Source organism: Augochlora pura, chromosome 1 (assembly GCF_028453695.1).
Source record: "Augochlora pura isolate Apur16 chromosome 1, APUR_v2.2.1, whole genome shotgun sequence".
In the NCBI taxonomy this organism is placed as follows: domain Eukaryota; kingdom Metazoa; phylum Arthropoda; class Insecta; order Hymenoptera; family Halictidae; genus Augochlora; species Augochlora pura.
The window spans coordinates 10532618-10558406 of NC_135772.1; the positions used below are offsets into that span (position 1 = coordinate 10532618).

Sequence of the window (25789 nt, forward strand, 5' to 3'; positions counted from 1 at the left end):
CTTACACCTGGCGTAGATCAGCCGGAGATTAAGTAGAGCCGAGAGCACCAAAAGTCCATCCAGCTCGGCCGACTCGAAGTCTAATCGGGGCTCGAAACCAGGCCTGCATCGATCATAATTTCACTGCAATCCAGACACACCCGGTCTCCGAGCAACAAGAGAGAGACTCTTGATCCCCCCCGCCATTGAATCGTGTACCCCGTTCCTGGCGACCCGATGTCTTTCAATTGCCAGGCAGCGCGAAAAAGCGATTCAGCAAGCTCCGGCTTGTTTTTGCAAACATATCGTCCGCAAGCGAAGCTCGGCGGAGAGCCGCGCGCGTCGTTGTTCCCGGAACTACAGAGCTTGGCTCCGTCGCTGGGATTCTTGAGTGCGGCAGCCGAGTTTTTGTCTCGCCCCCGGGGTTCGAGGTTTAATTTTGTAATGGGCTTTCACCTTAATAAATACCAGCTCGTTGAAAAACGTTTCAGCGTCTTAAACGACGCCGGGTTTCCGAGGGTTTCGTGTCAAACGTGTTTCCCTTCTCCGGGGAGCGAGAGCCCCGGCGAAAGGAAACGAAAAAGCTGACCCACCCCGAGACTCCGGGGGTGAAATGTGTCGCGTTACAGTCACGCGTTCGTTCGTTCGTTCGTTCGTTCGTTCGTTCGTTCGTTCGTTCGTTCATTCGCTCGCTCTCGTCCACCCTTTTGCTGCCGCGTTGTCGACGGAAAGAAGCGCTAATAATGTCTCAAAGAGATGCGAGCGGCCACTCGCTGGAAAGTTCATTCGTTCGAATGCGCTTGAACGAAAGGGGTCGGGGGCTCGCGAAGAATTCTGCGACGACTTCCAGCTCGCGAGAATCGCGCCGCGCGTCGGTTCTTCGAGTCCACGGGAAGCCGGCGGCGGGCCTCTTTTTCTCGGCGATTCTCGGCGATTCTTGGCGACCGCCGTCCTCCAAAAGTATCCGACCGGATGAAATCTCCGGGGAAAACAAAACCAAACATTGGAACCTACACACAAGAGAATCCACACGCTGGCATACATATACAGAGGTACACCGCCGTCCGTAAGTATTTGGACACTTAGGACCTCTCCAAAGACTACCAAGCGAACAGGTCGAATGTTCTCGGTGAAAGGCCTACCCTTTCTGTCTCGTATTCATTCACCATCCCTGTCGAATCATCGCGATAGTACCTAACATCTGCTAACGGGTTGACTGCCGTAAGAATTACCTTTTGTATCGTCGCTGCGCCAACCGAATTTCATTGGGTCTTGCGAGGGTTATGAAAGCTGTATAAACAAACTTGCAGACTGCAGTTTCGGCATCATCAACTAAATTACTATAATTTTTTCGGAGTGGTAGTTTGGCAGTCAACGTGCCGCGGTCAGCCGAGAGTATACACGGTTCACGGAACAAATCCTGTATCTGTTTTACAATCTACTACCATAACGATTAGAATATCGGGAACCTGGACATTTTTACCAGAAATTAAGGACCCGGTGTATCGCATGATTTTACAACACTTTTATACAGAAGCGATTATGACCAGTTTTCAATTAGACACTTTACCGTGTCGAAATGCTCATCGGTCGGTAGGGCGTGAACGCGCGCGATAGGAAAAGGTCACACGCGAGGACTATGTAGTCCTAAAAAGAATGCGAACCGATGAAGAGGTTCCGACTAAACAATTTGCCGAAGGAAAGAAACACTTGGCGCACATATACACATACATATGCACACGTGATACACAGAAACACACTAGACAGGAAAAGAACACACACACATGAAAATTTACAAAATATTGAAGTGATCTAGACCGGCGTGCGTCAGCGCACGTTAGTGTCTGGTCGCCTGGCTGTTATATCGAAACGTTTTATTAATTAAACGAAAATCTCTACTATGTACTATTATTACTATGACTACACTATTACTATTATTGCTATCGCTACTACAATTACTACCACTACTACTATTGCTACTATTACTACTACTACTACTACTACTACTACTACTACTACTACTACCACTATTACTACTACTATTACTACTACTACTACTATTACTACTACTACTACTACTATTACTACTACTACTACTATTACTACTACTACAACTACTACTATTACGATATAGGTATTTATATATTTACAGTTGCGTGGTGTGGAGTGGAACATTGTGATATAATAGATTGGTGCTAACACCTTATTGAAATTGAAAATGAATTTAATGAAAACGATGATGACAGAGAGAAAAAATGAGAGTGAGCGAGAAAGTGAGAGAGAGAGAGAGAGAGAGAGAGAAAGAGAGAGAGAGAGTGAGAGTGGGATTAAAAAAAAATGAAACGAGATGAAAAAATACATGAATCGTGCAATATTGCGATAGTAAAGAAATGCGGGTCGCGGACGCTGTCGCTCGGCGGCATAAAGTTAAGTTTTCGACCGTGGTGATACAACCGACGCGTATGGAGCGAGGCACAAAACGAGAGCGACATAAAAAGAAAACGTGAATAAAAAAAAAAAGAAGAGGAAGAAGGGAATAAGGAGGATAATAAAAGAAATCACTTTTCCGTTCACTTTTCCAAGTCGTCGCGTCACACACGCAACATCGGCCAACGATTTCACACGATGTCCAGCTATTTCTATTAAGTATCGCGAGGGAATGGACGACGACCGTCCCCCCGGCCGTCTTTGAAATCGAGGACTCTTTGTCTCCCGGCCTCCTCCCTTCCCCCTTTCTCCTTTGCCACCACCCCTTTCCTTTCCTTTCCTTTCCTTTCCTTCCCTTTCCTCTCCTCTCCTCTCCTCTCCACTCCTCTTCGCCCGACACCCCCGCGTCTTTGTTACGTAGTCGCGTGACAGCTCTTCGTTCATTTTTGTTAAAGGTCCTTATCGATTTACAAGGGTTCGTGTGCCGCGTCGTTTAAAAGGCGTTCGGGAAAATCAAGAGATTCGAGCCGCGATTAAATTAATTGCTCTTAAATAGTGCCAGGGGAATTTGAATTTTAAATCGGGCCGCGCGGACCAGACGCGATTTATAGAAATTGATAATTACGACGCTCTCGGGGAACTCGACTGCGAGACGACGTTCCCGCGGAGGTTAGGGTAGTTTCTCTCTCGAAGGGGTGAACAGTTTTCTAATCGTTCCACCGTAACTAGCAACCGGTATTTATTGTTTTACCGTTGTTACCACAATTCGGAGATTTCATGTACTTATTGACGTGCTCGGCTCTTTCCACGATGCGTGTGGTGCGAAGCGTTCTAGGGTTTCGTTTTATGGTAGCGAAGAGGAAAATATCCTGTTCTGTTGACGCGTCGCGCGTCGAGGGCACTCCAAACTCGGCGAATAAGAAGCTGGAAAATATTGCCACGCGAGAGGCGTGGTTCGAACCGTGGGAGTTCGACGAAGAAAGTGTCTTCTCGGAAAGCTCCGTTTACGAAAACGAATTTCATCGGGATCATTTAACCCCTCGTTACGTTTCCGTTTGATTCCACTTAATAGTCGCACCGGGAGAAATTCTCGAGAAGGGAAGCAGGATACAGAAGAAAGTACAATGTCGACGGCGCAATCGAAGTCTATCGCGGGGACAGTTTTGACTTCGTTGGTCAATTTCGAATAGAACCACGATCTTCGCCGAAGAGAATGCATCGATCCAAAGTTTCAGTTACTTTCTGCACAATTGTTTGATCAAATTAGGGACCAATACCGTTTCTTACCAGCCATATCAGCCTCAGAAATCTCTTCTGCTACTGTTCTTCCGAAGCCGGGGTGTAATCGGGGTTGTAATAGAGCATCCTCTAGCCCGATCGCGAAAACAACCGATCTCGCGAGGTCACTGCTGGTCGCGTTACCAAACATTTGTACTTTTCTCTACGATGGCTCGCGTTACTCTGCACAAGATAGGATAGAGCGAGTACAAGTTACGAAGGACCCATCGATGGGGAACCGGCGGTCATGTGACCCGGGGCGATCAACGATTTTTGGATCGAGCTATAGGAGCGGCGAGTACGATCGTTCGCCTCGAAATTAGCCCGTGGACCCTGCACGATAAAGTATCGGGTCGCTCGATCTAGTTTATCAAAGTATAGTCGTGGGACACGGAAGTTTATTCAAAAGGGGGCGGAGTCAGGAAGGGAGGAGGCAAGAGAGAGAGGGCGAGAGAGAGAGAGAGAATGTGTGTGTGTGTGAGAAAGAGAGAGAGAGAGAAAGAGGGAGAAAAGAAGAAAAAGAGAAGGGGGGCGGAGAAAGAGTCTAGCAGGAGAAATGCGACGAGAAGAAAAGAAACTATGGCTGTGCAAGTGAACATTATGAGTGTAGTTACATAGGTGTAGGTGTTACCTAGGGACTAGGCTTAGCTGATCATAGGATAAGGAGCACGTATAGGCGTTTTGTTTTCACCTCGTCGAGCGACAGCGTCCCGCCCGCCATTGTACATTACCGAACTAAATAAAAAAAAAAGTACTATTATTAATATCTCTTTATATATTAATATATACAAAGTACGGATATAATTATGGATATATATGTATATACACATACGGTATATGTATATATCTATCTTCGTATGAATATAAATATGAATAAGAAATATAAATATATAAATAAATAAATATATATATATATATATACATTTTGTTATTTTTCTCGGGGGATGAATATAAATGAAGAAACAAAAAAAACTGTAATAATTGTAAATCGTGCACGAGCACCCGGGGAAACGTTCGCCGGGTGAGAGAGGTGCCACTACTAAGCGTGTTCTACTCATCATTTAAAATGACTAGGGAGAACGGTGATTTGGTATCGCGAAATGAGTTTTGCAGAGAAGAGAAAAAGGAAGAATGAGAGAGAGAGGGAGAGAGAGAGAGAGAGGGAAGAAAGAAAGTGAAAGGACAAGAAGTGATCAATGCACGACTGTTAGACTGAAAGTTCTGATCTTGCAGGGCAGGTGTAAATAAGGGGGAGACATGGGGGGGAAAGTGAAACAAAAGAGCCTCTATAGAATCCGACGTGTGTGGGTGACACTCGGATGAGAACCGCGAGAGAAGAGTGTAAATCGTTAAACGTTGCATTTCCGCGTGTAGAGAAGTGTGGGTGTGTGATATGGATAGAACGAGAGTGACATAATGTGTGTATCCGTGCGCATGTGACCGGTGCGAGTGGGGAAGAGAGATTCAGAAATGTTGAGTGCGTGTCAGAAGGAGAGGTAGGAAATGAAATCAACGCGGAACGTCCTTCCACCCTCCCAGCCTCTCGCATCGAACCCCCCATCCCCGAGCCTTTCGATCAGGCGGTACTACGGGCAGGAGCAAACGAAAGCAAGAAAAACCATCTGATTCCCGTTTCCGTTCCGTTTTCCACTTTTATTACCGTCCAATGAAGCTCCGATGCATCGTCTCGCTTCTATCTTTCCCTTTTCTTCCATTCCTTCGTTCGGCTCGTTACGACATTATACACTAGTGCGGACACCAAGGGAACGCCTGATGCTTGTAGACGGCGTGCGATCGAGTTTAGCGCTCGCGAGGCAGAGAGTTTTTCGGGGTGTACACTGAGAGCGAAACGGGGAAACACGGCACACGTCTCGCGAGAGACAGCGAGGACCGCTTCTGTTGCAACATCGTCGACGCGTCGCGGCGTCGATCCTCGTCGACGAGGATGTCGATGACGCGCGCGTTGGGCCTCTCTCTTTCTGTGCGTGTCGTCCCGCCGCGTCAGTCTCGTTGTTCTCGTCAAGGTGGTCGTCGCACTCGCGTGCGGGGTCCGACGGCGACGCGTCGCGACGATCGGCGTCGTTGTTGTTCGCCGCGACGTGGACGCGGACGCGCAACGCGCGACGCGACGGGAACGGTTCCGCGACGGACGCGCCGTAGTTCTCGCCCGCGTTAATCGGCCCTCGATCGCGGGACAAATTTATTGTATATTCAGATTCTTTGGCTCCGACAAGTCGAAAATTTTGCGGAAAAAACGAAAGGTGGTGAAACATTTATGAAACGTACAATAGGCGCACTTTACCGACGAGAAGTAAACGAAGCTAACGATAACGGATTATGAAAACAACTGAATGATTAATGAAACAGAAAAAAACGAATAGCGAGAAACCGTTTGACCATGCAGGTACAAGGACTAACGATCATAGGGTGTAATCGATTTTATTACGAGAAATTATTCTTACTACTTCTTATTGTTACTACGATTATATTCTTATTCTTATGGTTATTCTAACATGCAAGTGTTATGTTACGATTGCAATTATTATATACACCTTTAATTATAGTGTAGATAATATATGGATGATGAGGATAAAGAAACAAACAAACAAACAAAACAAAAAAAAATATGGAGAATTAATCACATGTGCATTTAATGTATTTCATACTAATTTTTTGATTAAACATAATTGTGTGTTAACCGAGTCGTCTATCTTTCTTTTTTCTTCTGCTTCCAGATCAATCACGTGTTCCCTGACGTTCACACACGTCCGTACAGTGGTCCGTCTTGCGGCGTTCCTCCGGGTTAAATCGTTCCGAATTCTGCTCCACCTTCAAAATTTTCACAGAATTTGCTGGCAATTTTCGTCGCCAATTTTCGTTCGCGGCCGGATGTTTATGCTCTCGTTGTTGGATCTGTCCGTACGCCCGACATCGGGTACGATAGAATTTTCAATTCTCCTCTCCGACCAGCGGTGTTCAACTATCGTAACGTTGGTTTGCAGAAAACGATTCGCTATTAAATAACGACTATAAAAATGGAGAAGGAGGTTTTCTTTCTGGAATTCGAACACCTATTCGGAGCACTGTATGGAGGTTAATGCATCGTTAAGGGGCGTCGATGCGTGAAAACGCGGCAATAGACGTGATAGACGCGATCATTGTAATGTTTTCACCTTGTCTCGTGTCTGTTTAGGGAACAATGAAATTTTGACAACATGTTTCATCTCGTCCAAGCATTCCCCCGCTTCAGATCCCCGTGTCGATTGTCAATTCCAGATCGCGCGTTGCCGATACTACCCGTTAACCTGCCGATACTCCCGGCTGCTGTCGCCGCATCCGGCGGTCAGACGTATCGCTGACAGCGAAACGAAAATCACTGCGCGCACGTTCAAACGCGTCCAATCACTCGCCCGCCCAACTAAGACTCGTCTTCTTCTCTGTCCGACGTGTTATTTATTGTTCACGAGTGTTGCCGCGCGCGGTCTGTCGCCTTTACGCGATTCTCCGTTTTCAAATGCAGACAAATCGAAATCATTCGAACGCGACGAGGAATTCGACCGTGCTTCGTTCGCGAACGCGCGAGCGAGTAATACTCGCGCGTCAGCGATCGATTTTTAAGTTGACCGACACGTGCACGGAAAAAATGTGAAGGAGTAGATCGATAAGAACGAAGGAAATAAAGCGCATACGTGAGTGACATTCATTGTTTTCTCTATCGCGCGAGCCGGGACGATTTTCTATATGGTTGAAATGCGTTCTATTATTGTTGGAAAATGTACCGAGTCGATTTCAAATAACACTAAAATATCCTTCATTTATTATCGAGAAGTTTATTCGTTCCTGAATTGTACATTCGATTGTACACATTTCTTGTTTTTTTTTGCGCTATGGAGGGTGCCAACTGATGGAACAATTACTTTTCGTTTTTGATCAAGTTTACTGTTATTATGTAAATTTCTTTTATAGTACACCGCGTCTAAGAAAGCATTCCAATTACGTTGATTGTTAAGAAAATATACGATAGTAGTCGAAACAGAAACGACATTCTCGTGCACCCTCTATGCGCAACAAAGTAAAGAATCGATACTGAATTCTCGAAAGTGTTTTAGGTACATTTCCTCAAATTGAATCAAATTAAATCTAGCGGAAGAATCAGCTCGGATCTGAAAAACCACAACGACCGCTGTTTGTCGCGCGAATGTCACTTCGTTCGTCACGAAGCCGTCAGAAATAACGTTAACGAATCACGATAAATGTTACGAAACGCGCGCACCATCGAGCCCGACGACGACGGGACAGCCTCCCGATTCCTTTGCGAGTTGCCGCAAACAATTTGCACATCTGCACACTTTGTCCTCGTGCCGTGTAAACACCGTTCGCTGGAATAAACATTACCACCTCGATGGAATTACCGCAACGCTCGCTATCAACGACCGCAGACTTCGAGGGACGTGTCTCTCGCGCATCGAACAGGAAATCGGGGAATAGTTCATCGAAGTCCGCATCCCCATCGTCGTCGCCGAGCGTCGAGGATGCGCAACAAGCGCCTATCTAATCCTCCGGCTGTCAATAAGTTGCGGGCCAAGTGATCGAGTTGGCCAGAAACGCCTGCGATCCACCGAAGATATCGCGCTCAGCCAGCGTTCGGTTCCTGCCGGAGCTCACGGAAGAAGAGTGTCGCGGCGGTACGCGAGAGCGTTCCTGCCATCGGGTTTTGTCCACGGCACAGCTGTTGCCAGTGATGACGTTGGCCGCAGCCAGCATCGTCGCGCGGTTTCCTTCTCTTTGCAACGCTAGGTTGCGTTCGTATGCAGCGTTCGTAGAGACGCTGCTAGCTAACTCGGACGACGGGATGGGGGAAGAAAAATATCTAGGATAGGAGGGAACAAAAGCATCCGGGGTGGGAGAAGGTCCTTATGGCACTCGGGTTGAGTAGCGCCGGTCTGGAATATACTTCGACGCTTTCACCAGTCGATTCAGCTCTCGCATAGGGTGGCCTGGTCAAAACAGGTCATCCAGATGCTTTTTCGTTGGATTGATTTTATCGGAAATTACCCTGGCCGCTACCGCCTTGCCCCTACGCGCTGCGTACTCAATTTTATTTCACTATTATTAATCTAATCTCGATAGAGTAAACCTAATGCGTTGGGTCTATCTGAAAACACCCAATAAAATGCAACTGTACCGTTCAGCGACTACCTTTCAGCTTCCCTTCAGCGCTATCGTTGGCAGATAGCGTTAGGATTATCCGTTTCTGACGGACCATCCTATACATCTGAATCACCCTCTCCATGCGTCATTTTTCTTAGAAGCGGCGCGCACGTGTGAACCGGTAACCATAGGGACAAAGTAGGAGTAGTTATAGTCGCGAAATAGGGAAACCAAACGGGCGCAGAGTGGGAGAAGCTCTCTCGGCGCTGTTATGGGAACGCAGTCCATGGCTGGAAGGGCCCTTGGCGCGACTCCTTCCCTCCTCTTTACGTGCCCTATTACGGTTTCCAGGGTTCGCGCTTACACGAGCCGAGCTCTCTCGCGAACCGATGTAACGAAACATAAATTCGACGGTCGGTCGCACGAACGTTTTTCAAACTTTTAATTGCGACCGATCCGACCAGCCATCAACCCTTTCGATCGTGCCCGAGATAAATGGTAATTGACCGCGACAGTTTGTTGCCGGGTGCATGTAACGCGGCCACATCTCAAGTCGCGTTACAGCGTACAGTCGATCACAAAAGTCTGCGCGCACAACGTGCCGCGTTTCCATGTATCAGATGCATTGAAACGAACGTTTTCGACATTTTATGACCGTCAGTCATAAATGTTAGTCGTCAAATTCTTAGTTGGAATTGAACGAGTCTCGGAGGATGACGATCTTGTTTGTAGTTCTTTGCTGGATAATACAAATTTTGCATTCCAATGAAGATTCGACGAATTTCAATATGGCTGCGTAATAAATGAGAGTTCGAATCGCCATTTTCACGATCTGTGTGATTTTCAAAAAGGTGACAAGAAGGGGTAATACCGATGTTAATTCCATATATTAATTCTGCTTCATCTGTTATAATATGTGAAATTTAAGTGCGTAAGTAGTTGTACGAATATCCTTTGTGACTAACTGTGTGCAATACTGTATCGACGCAAGGTTAACATAGCACTTAATCAACACAGCGTTGGCAGAATGAGAACACAGCCAAAAAAGTATATTCATTTGAACAGCACACGCAGGCGTGCTATTTTTGCAAATAGATTGTAGGTTCGATTAATCATTTCCAACCATTTGCAACATTTCGAAATTCCATCGATCGATAGGTTCCCCGTTTATACACGAAATTCAAACGTTAAAGCATAGTTTTCCGTAACGAACGCGTATCGCCGTAGGTAGGAATCATTTGAACGCAGCTTCTTGGCGGTGTCTCAAGGTTGATTTAGAGTCTTGCCTCGCACGAAGTGTTCCGACAACGTTTCTCTGATTTATTTCTACTGGAAAAAGCACTTGGATTTCTTACAAGTGTGTGTGTGTGCGTAAATCAATACAACAAAGTGATCCCATCTTCTTCGTGTAGACCTTCTTTGATCTTCTTACGCGTGGAGAGCATCTCTACGAGTAGATTTCGCTAGGTACAGCCAAGTAAACGTTGGAAATAGATTATTACGAACTCGTTCGCTTGATTCTAGTAGGAACCGAACAATATTTCCATGGGAACTAGCATCTTCTCAGTCGTTTGCGATCCGTAGGACTCGGTTCTCGATCGAGGTGGCTTTACACGCGCACGCGCACACGTCGTCGCGATCGTGTTCTCGATGGTCGCGGATGGTAATGAACGAACAAACTAAAAACCAAGCGAAAAGGAAACAAAAACGAGAGAAAAGCAAATAAAAGTGAACAAAACAAAGAAAAAAAGAAAAGACAGACAGAAATAGAGAGATGACGCTGCGCCAATCGACGGGACGCGTTGTTTCGCGGCTTGCTGACCCTGTGGTTTCTGTTGTTGCAGAGATGAAAAATTGGCGGATATCGCAAATATTTGAGAGACAGAGTAACATCGACGAGAGGAGGCGGTGCTTGTTGTGCGGTAAGGTCGTGACGAACGTGCGCAATCACTATTACGTGCATTTCCCAGGAAAGTACGCCTGCCGGCTCTGTCCCGCGGTTTACACGCGCAGCGATACCCTGCTGATGCACACGCGTACCAAGCACGCGCACGCGCAATAGCACGTGTGAGAGAAGCCGCGGATCTAGCGCGGCGATTCCTTCGGATCGATCAGAGCCCTTCGGCCTGCGACACCGGCCAGGTCGTGTTTCACGAGCCACCTCGTCGCAAGCTCCGCGATTTCGTGAAAATGCCACTGTTTCCTCTCGCAACCGATCGCTCTTCCCGTCTACCACATTGTCGAGCTTTTCTCGCATCCCGCCGTGTTCTTTATTCGAACCATTTTCGAATTTCTTTTACTTCGTTCTATTGGGTTGTCCGGAAAGTTCGTGCCGTTTTTTAGGAAAACTAAAACGCAGCTCATTTAAATATGAGTATACATTTATTAAATTATACAGGTACCATTCTGTTCCACAACCTTTCTCCATCTTTCATGCAGCTTGAGAATTCCGTGCTTCCACAAACTCTCAGATTTTTCGGCAAAAAATTTGTCCAAATGGGTTTTTTTCTCAACCAAAGAGTTGAAATTCTTTCCATTAAATGGGAATTTTGTAATGATCGGAAAAGGTGGAAATCCGAAGGCGCAAGGTCTGGCGAATACAGTGAATGGGGTAAAACATCCCACCCAAACTCCAACAATTTTTGCCGAGTTCTCAAAGACGCACGAGGTCGCGCATTGTCCTGATGTAACACGACACCCTTCTTTTTCGCAATTTCTGGACGTTTTTGTTCAATTGATGTCTTGAATTTATCTAATTGAGAGCAATACTTTGCCGAATCTATTGTTTCATTATTTGGTAAAAGCTTATTCTCGATTTCTGTTCTAATCGTATCTTCGTCTATGGTGGACGGCCTACCTGGGCGTTCGTGATCTTCAAGGTCGAAATTTCCAGCTTTAAACCGAGCAAACCACCTCCGCACAATTCTTTCGGCTACAGCATCCTCGCCATAAACAGCGCATATCTTATTTGCCGCTTGTGTTGCATTTTTGCCCTTTCGGAAAAAGAAAAGCATTAAATGCCTATAATGCACTTTATTTGCCATCATATTCTAAGGCGTACAAAACTGATAAAAATGAACGATTCGTAATCAAACTTTTTTCCAAATATGGCTGAAGTTATCTCTTTTAGAATATGTACACATGTCATTTGTTTTCAATAATTGTGATATATTCAGTCAGGCCTCTCACGCTACCTACCGAAAATCGGCACGAACTTTCCGGACAACCCAATAGTAGTACCAAGGAGAAACGTCATCGTCGTGGCGTTTACAGAAAGACTTTACAGTTCCCTTGAATTTGCCAAGATCAAGAATATTTATGAATGTCGCGGTGTTTCTCTTATTCGACGCTGCTTCTTGGCAACAGTTTAGGGACACTGAGGACTTGATATATGGGGGTCTGCAACTGCGCTCAGTGCGTTTCAGTGCGATCATCTCTCTTTACAAGTATTCGCAGATTTTCGAATACTTTTCAGCTGGAACGAAGAGGTCTGGAACGATTCCATTATTGTTTATATCGACGGTATAGATTTTTCGCATTATCTTGTAATTCTTTAAGATATCGTACTTGGGACCGTGGATTCGATCGTTGTTGGCTGATTAATTAATTGCTGTACCTTTCGATTCCAATTTTCACTTTAACTCTTTGAGGCACGGTGGAATTATAAATGTCCCACCTTTCTCATGTACGACAATGCAGGATGGGACATTTTTAGACTCACCTCGTGGTATTGTAATAGCTGCATTTTGACTCTATTCATTTCTAAACTCGCATGGCACGGTGGGATTATTTAAGTCTAATTCTATAAGAACAAATTCGATTGAATTATTACTTATTTATGTTCTTATATGCTTTCAAGAAAAAGATGCCAATTTTATTTAATTAAAAGCGCGACAAAATTTCTGTGCCATATGGGTCTATTTATTTCCTGAAATTTTGTGCCTCAAAGAGTTAAAGATAAACGAAATGGAAGAATAAGCAAATGTCTTTGTTAAGAAATAAACGAAATAAAAGCCACAGTAACCGGGCCCACTACTCCAAGTTACGAAATATGAATGTTACCCGTTTCTTCTAAATCGAATTAAAAAGACAAATAAGAATATCGTTATGTTAAGGTTAATGAAGACGAAGAAGTGTTAAACAACGTAGCTGTGAAACAAATCGTGGTACAAGGGTTTTGAAGATCGTTAATATGATTTTTGGAAGAATTATTTTGTGGTTTTAGAAAACAGTTTCACTCGATCTGTTGTAGTTAAAATTGATTTATAATAACCTCTTGCACTATAATAACGAGTCAGACTCGCGGTGAAGATTTTATGCAAGCTCTACTAAATATGAATATTATTCATTTCTTCTACGTCGAAGTAAAAATAAATTCTTCTGTTATCAAAGTATAGAAACGAAGGCAAATGAAGACAATAATAGGAAAAAAAATTGTCTGTTCCTATTAGCAAAATTAATAGTTACGAACAATTGCTAATCGTCACTGCATAAAATTAGAATGCAGCAACAGTAAGTAAAAAATTATAATAATTTTATTAAACTCTATACGGTCTTCTCGTCGCCTAATCCAGTCTCTGCTCCATCTTCCAGTCTCCTGCTCTAGCCTAGGTCTTCATCTACCAAACCTGAAAACAGGCTACAATTTCATTACAATCGGTAGCTTCGAATTCGATTAGACGTCCCTTCTGATTAACGTTGAGAAATTGCAATATTTTTCGGAAATGGATGGAAAGCGAATTTGTGATTCGCTCGTGTAAGAAGCTCTCGCGAGATCGCCCTTGTAGCGACGAGATCGTCTGGCTCGTTTGCAAACAAAGGATCATCCCAGCAATCATTATGCAGCGACGCGTTCGGTGCTAGTGTACGATCGAGATTTATAATGTCTAAGCAAACCGTTCGAGTACTCTCAGCACGCGTGTGTCGCGCGAAGGAACGCGAAAGAAAGAACGAAGACAAAGGGATGCGCGAGGAAAGCGAAAGGGTCATTTGACGGAGCGGAGGTTTCAAACGCGATTCGGTGTAAACGTATGGAAATTGTTTAATCGTATCTCTGGTTAGGTATAGGACACGATGGTAACAGGGATTTTGAGATGAAAGACCTCTGGTGGTTAGAACGGGGGATATAGTGTCATCGATTTTCCATCTTGCACGGTTAAGTGTTCTTCTCGGAGCTCCTTTCTCTGTTCGTTACATTTCTCGTTCGTTGTATTCGGGAAATTATTGTTCAAGGATCCCGTCCAATGATTAACGTAGAAATCCCAGAATCCTATCGCACCATTAAATCTACTACTCTGTCCCTCGAGATAATGGAAACATTTGTTTGTTACTCCGAACACTTTGTCAGAAGATTCTTCCACCTCTAGCCTTGTCCTTTCACATAAAATTCAATTTTATAATGTATAAAATGCACTAGGTTATATAAAATGGAAGCACTGTAAGTCTGAAGAAATATTTTGGATTTCCAGTTAAAATGGCTCCGACTGCAAAGGGTTAATGATTTTAAGAAAAGAGTCACATGCTTCCATAAAATATATAACACATATACGATAGAACGTATTGAAAAGTCGTCAGAACATGCGACGGCGGCGTCCAGATTACAACTTTTCGATCCTGCAATAATTCAGATTGAAATTTCGTAGATCGTCCGAATCTCCGCGAGATATATTAATCCCGGGGTAGCGTCGTTCCATTTGACTTTCCACCATCTCGACGCTTTCCTGGCACCGTAAACGTGCCAGCAGAAAATTTGATGACCATACTTAAACGTTTTACGCCGCCTTAAAGTTCGGCGAATTCCAGCGGAGCACGGATTTCCTATTCCCCTGGTGCACACGGCGGTGCACACGCTCTCCGCGCCACCGTATTACGACGAAATTCGACAGCAGCGGCACGATTCCGTGCGAGCTTTCTCTAGTGAAATGGAGCCGATATGATTGACAAGCAGATTCGTCGCATTTCCAATCGAGAAACGTGTAGCTGAGACTTTCCAAACACGCCTGTCGCAAGTGCGCGCAATTTTGGATTGCGCTTTTACCGAGCCGCAAGTCTCGAAAAATGATCAACATTTATTGCGGAATGTCCGTTTCGGTTTTAACCATCTCAGCACCGAACAACGATGTATCGTTGGTGGCTATTGTTGGAAAGATAGTTTTCTTAATATTTTCATCTCATTTCTCATTTCTTCGACCTTTTTGAACTTATTTATCAGGATTTTCAAAATTCTTGCAATTTCTTTCCGAAACTTTATCAAACGAGTTTTAAACGTTTCGTTCAGATACAGACTCTTTTGGCCGATACTATAAGGGTTGAAACGGTTGACCCCCTCGATGCTTGTGTCGCGCATATCACAGGCAGGATAAATCGACAAAGACTTTCAATACGGTCTCGTACTTTACGTAAACATGCGTGAATTAATTTGATTACGCTTTGTTTCTTTGAATCTTGGCTCACAGCGTAATGTCCGGGGAAGGTGCAACTTCCTGCTACAACTGTTAAATTCTTTTAATATTTCGTAATAGAAATAAATATCCCTTGTACCATAACGAATTGCATCATTTGCTAAAAATCAAAAGGAACAGAGAGAATCGTTTAAGAAACAAAAACAGTTTCGTCCGATTAGGAAAATTATTAAGTACGAAGAAATGGTAATTAACGTGGCTCTTAATGAAATTGCAGTGCAAGTCGTTAGTTAATTGTTTTGCAGTTGAACATTGCTCTTACGAAACAATCGTTTTATAATTATATCATTTTCAATAATTATTTCATAAATATTTCGGATCATCGTTTCGCTGATAAATCCGAAGGAGAAGATATTGAAACATTTGAACTGGGTGGATATTATGAAGTTGTTTCTTTTTACAAATTTCGCATCGATTTATAAATAATTATGCAGTTTATGCCAGAGTTCTAGAAATGTAGCCTGTTAAAATTCCTCATTTGTTGTAATGGTCCAACATCGATCAATTTCTGCCACCTCTTTTGATCCCTGCAGCGAAGTACAGAAAAATATCATTTAAAAGTGGACGATTATTCAAGTGGTACGCGCGAAACAAATTATTCTCATACGAAAGATGTGAAATGGCTGTGATTGTTCTCTCAATAACTTCCATCGGACGAAACACAATCTAAGCAGCGTAGTTAATAATAACGTTTGACAGGCGGCGTAGATCACGATAATGGGACGTTTATTAGCCTCCCCTGCGCCGTTTTCAAACAAGTTTCCGCTCGTTGGAAGAAGAATCCCGATGCTCACGGGCAGATCCGGAAACACGAAAATTCGAATCTTTCGAAGGCTGTCGAGAAAAGAAGTTATGAAAGAATTTCGGTATGTGCGAACACAACGATCGACTACGAATTCCAATGCTCGTCGCGCTTCCTCTTCAGCTACCATGGATCTTCGCCTACTTCGTTAATGGTAACGACCGTGTGATTCGGCTGCGCAAATATTGGCTCCTCCTCTGCTTTCCACGTTTCACCTTCTTCCGGCCGTTTTGGCGAACAAATCGTTTCTGCTTCCGACGGGGACTGTTGAATGCCTACAGGATGTTCCAGGGAACGACCGCCGAAAGGAAATGACGGCGTAGTTTCGTTCGCGAGTCCGTGAAAAACTTTCCGCAAACGTTTTTATTTCTTATCGAGCTACTTTTGATTCACAGTTCAGGGATTATCGACTCGGTGTTTCTGAAAACATGTTACAGCGGGCTTCGCTGAATCCTAAAACCGCTTTCGTTTATACATTTAGCTATCCCTAAACGAGTGAACGTGTGAACATCAATTTTTCATTCGAGCGCAAATGTTGTATAACATTTTTCTTCTTTTGTCTTCCGGATCGAGCAGTCTGGCGGGAAAATTCCGAGGCACCTTGTACATTTTGCTCCCGGAAAATTCGGTTGTACGGTGTCTAGTTATAAACGTAGGTTATTTAAATTGCCGTGCATTGCGCGCATTCGAGAACGCGTTAATATCCACGGTCATTTGTTGCAAATATATATATTGGAAATCGTAGCCGGCGTCGAATTTGAAATAGGAGTGGACGGAAATTGTCCTTCGCTGTAAGTCAGAATTTTCGCCTCGTTTAGCTTGAATATTTTCCAGCCGTATGACACTGTACGGCCCCTGATTCCGCTCATAAATCTTCGCCCATTACCAACGTTTCCATTACGGTCGTTTAAAAGTAGCATTACTCGTTTGAAATCCAGAGTTGCGGGAATGGGCGTGTGCACGCGTTTCATGGAGATTTTAAAGGTGCCGAATATCCGCGGACGCGAATGCGTTCCACATAAATATTACTAGAGGCTGACCAAATTTCTAATAGAGAGAGGTGTTCAAAATGTCCGGCGAGATTCTGCTTATTCCTGGAAAATTTCAAATCTAATGAATTTTCCGTGTTCTTGAAAATTGAGAGGCGCGGTCGCAGCGAAATGTTCGAAATCCTGATATTTTCTAAAAAGGATGCAACCTCTATTTCATCGAGATATAATATATATTATTCGTGTCTGGAATATACAATATTCGTTGGACATTGTAAAACATTTTAGCCAGATAAACTTCACCCCTTTTGCAGGTCTTAAGCACGCGTAGCTCGATGAGCCTTGGGATCGATTAAAATGATTTAATTAATCCCTTGCACTATAACGAGTCAGACTCGTGATCTTCATGCAACATCTGGCAAATATGAATATTATTCACTCCTTATAAATCAACGTGAAATTGAATTCTTTTATTATCAAAGTCTAGAAACGGGAATAAATGGGGACAGTACAAGAAACAGAAATTATCTGATCCCATTCAGGAAAATATTAAGAACAAATAAGTGCTAATCAACGCTGTGTTAAAGGAGTCGTAGCGCAAGGGGTTAACAAACCAAAATGGTGGCGATTTCGTCAGAGGTGTTCCTGATCAACTCCATCGTAATAATTATATAACGAATTAATAACCCAACTATATTTTTTCTAATTACGTGGTTGAACGGAAACAGTGGCAATTTTGGCGAAAAAGTTATTTCGGTCCCAAAGACGGTCCAAAAAGATTGTAAACGATCGCTATAGTTTACTTTCACCACTTGTACCTCCGGTGCCCGCCAATTTGTCGGATTGTGGGCCCGTCCATCATACTAAAGACATATTCCAAGAATTTTATAATCGACACTTAGGCTTAAGCGGATTTATAAATTGTTCATGAAAGTCGCAGAGACTTTATTGTAAATTTTATACATATATATATATATAGAGAGAGAGACACGTGTAAATATATGGAAATGTGGTTATACAATAAACAACTTCTCTATTGAGGAACACGAAACGAGTTCGAACTTTCGTTTCCAAAGTTAGAAACTATTATGAGCTCTTGTTAGCACAGCGGGTGAAGGATGACCCAACGGAGCTTCGGCTTAGACTGTGTGTATAGTGTATTTTACACAATACAGTGTACACAACGTGTTAATTTTCACGAGTCTCTGGAGTCTTCGCGAAGGCGCAAACTCGGCGACGTAAAATATTGCCTTACCTTTTCTTGACAAGCATTCTTTCCTTTCAGTTGGGAAATGAAGATTTCATCGATCGACAGAAAACAATATTCAGCATATCGTGTTATTCGATAAATAATTGTTGCATTAGTTCCAGCAGCCTGAACTTAATAATAGACACGTTTCTTTTTCGTGTCTGCAATTTGAAGAAATTTTGATGTTCTCTGTGGACGTTCAAGAAATCTTGAAAACTATAGTTCCTTGAAAAATGGAGAGTTGTCGCCATTTAAAATAGAAAAAAAAAGCGGAAGGAATTTCGAAATGTCGTATGTTTGTCCCATTAAATTGCTCAAAGAATTTCGCACAAACAAACGCCCGCAGTTTCATTATAAGCTTTCATAAGCATTCATAGTCGAATAATTCACGTCTGTCGTCACACTGGCTGGCTGGCTAACTGACATCTCGCGCTATTCAGGGGACTCATTTCCCCTCCGAGAAATTCGCATAAACTGAGATTGATTACAGTATTCCTTCTCCAAGGAAAACTTGCACGCTGCGCCGAACCCGGTTAATTCGATATTATCAGCTAAATCCCGACATTTCAAGCCCAGAGAATTACTTTCGCGGCGTTCTCGAGCCAAACGTAATCGTCTCTCTTTAAAATTGAAACGAATTCCGGAGAAAAATACAGCTGATTTTCGCGGAGGCCGACAACGCGGTAAAGTTGCGCCAGGGAGGTGCGAATTTCTTCCTACGGCAAAGTAATTTCGCCGGCATGCTATCATGAGCGTTAGGCAAGCGGTGGCTCTCGCCGATCAGACTCAAATAGGATTACTGCAGGTAGACGCACTGCTCGATAGATAGTGTGCAAACTTCTCTGTACACGACGTCGATAACCAGCCGGCATAACCGTGACGGCATAGTTGTGTTCTCCTTGCCGTGGATTATCAGGAGCAACGAGCTTCGACTACCGTCGAACCTGCCTCGGCTCGAGTGAAATATTCAGCCGGCGCGATACTCGGCACACTGTCGAGGACCCCGAAGCCCTCGTTAAGAGGCGTTCGCGGTTTACTCGTGATAAACTTGGATTTTTGCGCAATCTCCTGCCGCGAGCGCGCGGGATTGCCTGCCGCTGGAGACTGCCGAGACTGGCGAGACTGGCGAGACTTGCGCGCGCTTTATCCGCAACCTGCACAAATCAACTGTCCTTTATCTTATTATTTAAGATGCTCGTCCTACGAGAATCATTCGCTTAATCACCGAGCGAACAAATTCTATTTTACCAATCTCTTCAAACTTTCAAGCTTTAAGGCTATTGACAAGAGAGAGAGAGAGAGAGAGAGAGAGAGAGAGAGAGAGAGAGAGTTCTTAGAAGGTCGTTCAGAGAAGGCTTATTCAAAGGAACTTTGTCGTAAGAGCTTTTTTCTCCTACCTTGTCTCTCTACAGATCAAGTTGTAAGACAGATGATCTAGGATTGAAATTCTAGGTTGCCATGTATCGATAATACAACTCGTCGGCTAAACTTGTTCAGCATTGATTTATTCGCATAAGAGAAAAATAGGACAAGTTTTGACGATGTGCTACCGACGGTGAACGTCTATTGAAGGATCAGTTCTGATGCGATTTTTGTATATTAGGCAAAATAATTTGATATAGTTCAGATGCTATGCTGTTAGATGGAATCTACACGATTTTGATTTTACAGCAGCGACCTGCTGTAACGTAATGTTTCTCGCAATCAACAAACTCGAAAGAATCACGATCGTACAATTTTCTAAAGATTGTAAGTCCAGAGTCGCAGCAGTGGAAGCAAGTGTTTTATGTTAGGTGTGGAGTCATAGCGTTCAGGATATTTGTCTTTATTTAATTGTGAAAATAGCCTGCACCGATAGATAATTACGTAAAGTTGCGAAAGAAGCGGCTAGGGGTCTTTATGCACCTATAACAGGAAAATGGGGCAAACTTTGATCATTCATTTGAAGAGAATATCATTTTTAATATCGTCTTTTTACTGCAGCTCTTTTGTCTCCAAAGTTTATAAGCTTCGTTGGAAACAGCTTCTGCGACGATCGTAATAACTCGAATAGTTTTAAAGAAGTGTACGTTCACAATGGTCTCCTGCAGTTTAGTAATCATTATTACCGAATCAAGTATATATAGTAATAAGAGAAAATTATTTATCGGGGTAACCGCCTACGAAAGCATCGACTTCCGGCAAACTGGCTAGTAGTTTGAACTGGAAAATGCGGTTTTTCGATTACTCGATCCGGCGGGGATCGTAAAAATTTCCTCCTGAAATCCACGAGCGAATAAAGTAAGTCCAACCGCTAGAAGAGATTCCTGGGGGGGTAGATCAGCGAACTAGTTTGCGAGAGAGTCTTACCAACTATCCCCTACATTTTCGATTGTTAGAGCACTTCGATAGATAAACTCGCGCGAAACTTTAACGGTATATACATCGTAAACTGTTGGCCGCAAGCGGCTCAAACAAATGCCATTGGCTTCCGTGTTTCAAGGTCTATCAATGTGCGAACCTCATTATAAAGCGCGGCTCACACCTGAGGCTCGTACGAGCTAGATCGTCCATCGTGTCGCCATGCAAAGCAACGAAGGCCGCGCATTAACCGTGCGGTTCGCGTCTGCCTGATTCTTTAAGCGATCTCGGGCCTTCTTCTGTATTCGAATGAACTTGTCTATTATAGAGGATCTTTATTTTCCAGGTGCCTAATCCTTCTCCAATTTAGACGGTTAACCGGCAAAATGTCTCTGTTCTTATCTTTGAGTTTAATGTTCTTCGGAAAATTGCTTGCTACGTTATGAGATCTATCAGGTACCAGGTAAAACCAAAACCACTTCACCCTTAACACGTTCTGTGCCGAGCTATTTTCACTCGACTCTAGTCGTTTGCTATTTCGCTAAAACTTGCTATATTACCTGCAAGTATTAATAATCGTACATAATAATAAAACAAATTCATTACGATCCATTCTTGCGGTGGAAATGAATGTTTTGAATTCTAAATTTGTTATAAACTATTTTTTAGCCCATTAACCCTCTTAGTACCGAACAAAGATATATCGTTGTTGGCTACTGTTGGAAAGATAGTTTTCTTAATATTTTCATTAAACAACGATTTCATTTCTTATTTCTTCACTATTTTTGAATTTGTTATGTGTCAGGCTTTTCAAAATTCTTGCAATTACTTTCCGAAACTTTATCAAACTTCGTGAAACGAGTTTTAAACATTTCGCTCTTTTGGCCGGTGCTAAAAGGGTTAAATAAACATGCAAGCATGTACCATCGGTGGTACACGCGGCACGGAATGTGTTAATAAAAATTTTCATTAGAAAATATATAAGATCTGTAGTCCAGCGACCATGGGCAAAAGTATTGTCCTGAAGCCCACGTCGAAGGAGAAACCAATCAAGTAATTTACTATTTTCTGCCAAATTAATGTTCAACGTTTTCCTTCGTTCAGCGTTCTTCGCTGTTCTCAAAGATAGCAAAACTTCTTTAACGTACACTGTTTTGCTAATTGATTTCAAAGTAGAAGTAGGAAATTTCTTGTTGGCAGATCAAGTACGTGTGACGACTACGTAATGGTTGCGCGCCGCACGAGCGTTAACGTAACATTTCTAAATGACAAACGTTTATGCTTCGTTTATACTATCGCTGGAACAATAACGCGGCAGTACCAGTCAACATTGTAATAATAACGTAAATATACCGACAATAGTAATAATAATAATAATAATAATGAATTATTACATTGATATTACCATTATTTATATTACGTTAAACATGCAGAGGTAGCAAAACACGTTATACGAAATGGCGCGTTTCTACGCGGCTTTGTCTAAAAATAACCGAATAATTGGAACGACCACGCTGTTACGATTTGAAAGAAGATAACGTTACTGTTCCAGAGTTCGTTACGTTAGCGAACACATAGACGCGCGAAGGTCCAGCGTGTGACACTTAACCCTTGGCACTCGAAGCCATTTTTACTGAAAATATGAAATCATTTTCCTGGTTGATAATATTTCTATTCTGTTTAACAAAATAAACTTTTATGCATATCAAATTGATTATTGCGACTCGTATCGATGGTTCCACTTTTAACAATTTTTTAAACTTACGCTTTGTTACTATCGAAATTATTTTAAAAGGCGATCAAACAATTTTAGTGGTGCCTCAGAGTCGCCGTTCGAGTGCAAAGGGTTAATATGAAAAAGCGGTGGTGCGATCGCAGCCTAGAATAACGTTGGCAGAGAAACAAGTAAGTATATCGGTGAATCGACCGCCTAACCAAAAGGATACAAACACTCGCACCCATGAGAATTTCACTGACATAATACCATCAGACGATCGATCCTTAAGGGTCTTCGGCGATCGATCGCCGGCTAACGCAATCATAACTTCGCCGCGTCCTCGGTAGAAGGATTAGAGGCAGCGGGGCGAAGTTCGTTCGCAAGTAATCCCCCGATAATATCGGCAAACGTTCGAGTATTTTTCTCGCTGGCTGCGTCCACGGCGTCGCCGTCCTGAAAACGTGAGTATCATGGAGCTGGTTTCTCTCTGTGAAGCTTTCCTTTTTTTTTCTGTGTGAGGTGTGTGTGTGTGAGAGAGAGAGAGAGAGGGATAAGGCTCGCTCGCGCGCGCGTGAATGAAGTCTGAGAGTCTCTTTATTTGTCCGCTTCGCGAACGCACACCTGCCTGTTCTCCACACACAAAAGAAACCACGATCGCCTCCCGTCCCTAGCCCGAAACGAATCGAGAAACACTTTCACAGTCCTCACATATCGTTTTCCGCGCATTATCAGCGTTTGTGTCTCGTTCGACCCTCCGCGGCTCGAAATGATCTCGTCGAGAAGAATTGCGTCGACCGGGGCTCGTCCAGCGTCCTTTAATAAAGCGAGCCTGATTCGCGATCGCTCAAACGGCTATCGAGAACTTTCGACCGGTCGAGGACGAGCGAGAAACTTCTGCGGCCAAAAAAGGTCTCATCAGTCTTCCTTGAGGGATTAGAATACCTTCGCTCTGGCCATACGCAAGGATAATGTGTACAACGACTTCGAACTTCTATAAAGAGGATGGTGGTCTAGTTTCGAACACTTTTTCTTTTTTTTAAGGCTTTGTTATGCGAACTGCACACGCTGCGAAGTTTAGCTTCTCTTGATTTCTCGATGTGCTGCTTCTTCATGGTGTTGTACATAGATCTTCACAATTTTATTGAATTTAATCCGTATTTCCTTGTATACAGTGGATCGTCCGTGGACCTACCAACACTTTTCTGTCACAGATGATAAGATTTCGAAGGACCTACAAGGTGAGGACGTCTTTTGTCTGTCAGCTAATTAGCATCGATACGAATTCAATGAACTCGAGAACGAAATTGGTTCGACTAATGAAACATAACTTAATGAGTTCACGAAAGCATAAGATACGTATCGTCCGGTTACTTTCAGAATAAGAGCATGCTGTTTTCGAGTTCATCGAACTCGTCCGAGTGTCTACCAGTTGAACAAATTATAGCGTTACACTAAAGAAATATTGAGAATGCCTTGGAAACACACTTTCAAAAAACATAGAAATAGTTCAATGTAATCACCTTAAAAAGGCCCTTCGAAATTCTACCATTTGTGAAAAGAAAATTTCGATTTGTCTGCTAGTAACGAAAACAATGAAAGCAGTTACGTCAGTGGCACTGAATTGTAAAATTTTTCCAACGAGTACGCTAGATGTAACTGACAACTGTTAATTGCTAAAACGATTCCAACCAAAATTAGTATACGTCTGGTGTAAATTTCAATCGACTTGGCCAAAATATGCAGAGAATTTCGCTGTTCTCCCAAAGAGCAGCGCCAGACCTCTAGCAAAGTAAAACCTAAAATGGAGAAAAGAAAAAAATATTGCCTTACTCTTGAAAGTACATACGAGAAAGTTTTCGTTTTTAGACCCCCTAAGGGAACACTGACAAGGCTGCGACAGAGCGAGGTCGTGGTAATTAGTCCGGCTCTAGCCTAGAAGAACAGACGCTGAACAAGTAGCTCTACACGTACCAATAAGCCCTACACGCACGCACACACGAAAACATAATCGAAAGAATTGCAAAAAACAGAGAACAGTCGCGAGCGAATGGAGGGAGGCAAACGGATCGTGGCTGGAAGGGAGAGACGGTATGGCATGAAGGCGTGTTGGGTTTGCAGGTACGACGATGCCCAGCGTGCCGGTCGGTCTGTCTTATCACGAGATGTTCGCCGTGTCGCTTGGCTCGCCGGCCCTCTGGAGATGCCGGGCCTGCGGCAAGCAGGTGACCAATCGTTGGCATCACTTCCACATACACACCGCCCAAAGGTCCCTCTGCCCCTATTGCCCGGCCACCTACAGCAGGATCGACACCCTCCGCTCGCACATACGCGCCAAGCACAGGGAGATAGTGTTCGCCAAAGGCTCCTTGTAGAGGACGCTGATTGCCCCGCGAAGGAAGCGGCCGCCGCCACTTCCGCCGCCCCGTCTCTTCAACGATAGGCCGATCGCGCCTTTCTTCGGATTCGGACTGCCCTGACCGAACCTAGACCCTCGCCAGCGACCATCCGCTCGCTGACGACACCACCACCTTTCATCATCTTCGTCGTCTAGGAAAATCAACGTGCCCGACTCGTCGGAGAACGTCTTCCGCGACATTGCTTTATTTTCTCTTCTCTGTTGTTCGACTTTTCGTTCCGTTTCGTTACTTTCTTTCACGGTACTTATTCCAGAGCGATGGACGGGGCTCGCTCGTCGAAGAAGCTTTCGATTCCCGGAGAGTCTGAACCGGGGGGGTCTCGAGGCGACTGAAGCGTCCTTAAGGTATTGCGCGCGGCAGCTTCCACGGTGAATGAAAATGCTTCGAGTTGTGCCGGAGTGGTCGAGCTGTTCCCGTCGAAATTCATTAGCCCTTTGCAATCCGAACGATTCGCTGCTGTGTATCTCGCCTCGTCGATCAATCATTTAATAGCGCGATGTCACGCTTGAACGGTTCCACGGCTCGCCGCGGATTCGACGCGTCGACTACTCACCGGTCCCTACGTTTCTTTGCTTGCGTTTTCAGCCAGGTGTACCGCACAGCGAACAATTTATTTGGATCTTGCCCGTTCGCGGAGGGCTAACGTTTCGAGACGGTGAAATTTCAATACGAAAACAATGACCAATATTATCAACAACGTTAGAAGCATCGGAGTACTTGGTAATTGCTACACCGTGGATACTCGTTTGCAAAAGTTTCTATCCTTCATTGAGGATATCTATCCTCAGTTAAAAGTTACACGATAACTTTACGCACTCTCTGGAACTTTCTACTTTACTCGCTGGTTAATAATTTGAAAATCGAGCAAGAAATCCTGTCAACTTTGTCGGAGTCGGAACGGATCTTCGTGATCTTCAAACAATGCCACGGTATTTTATAATAAGCAGGCGTAATTGAAAGTTACATTTCCTTGATGTTG

General features: G+C 43.8%; 1 protein-coding gene across 4 annotated transcripts in view; it reads left to right on the forward strand.

The window, feature by feature from the left end:
* The window catches only part of LOC144472486 (uncharacterized), a 79326-nt gene extending 53734 nt beyond the window's left edge, over positions 1–25592 (forward strand). The window contains exons 5-6 of one of the 4 annotated variants that reach the window (XM_078185643.1): positions 23566–23631; positions 24512–25592. In XM_078185643.1, coding sequence (XP_078041769.1) covers positions 23566–23631; positions 24512–24765 — 320 coding nt within the window. In that variant the 3' untranslated portion in view covers positions 24766–25592. Of the gene's footprint in view, positions 1–6419; positions 7469–21022; positions 21501–23565; positions 23632–24511 lie in introns of those variants that run through there. The other 3 variants (XM_078185670.1, XM_078185697.1, XM_078185689.1) reach the window with 3 other exon arrangements.
* Positions 25593–25789: the final 197 nt, after the last annotated feature.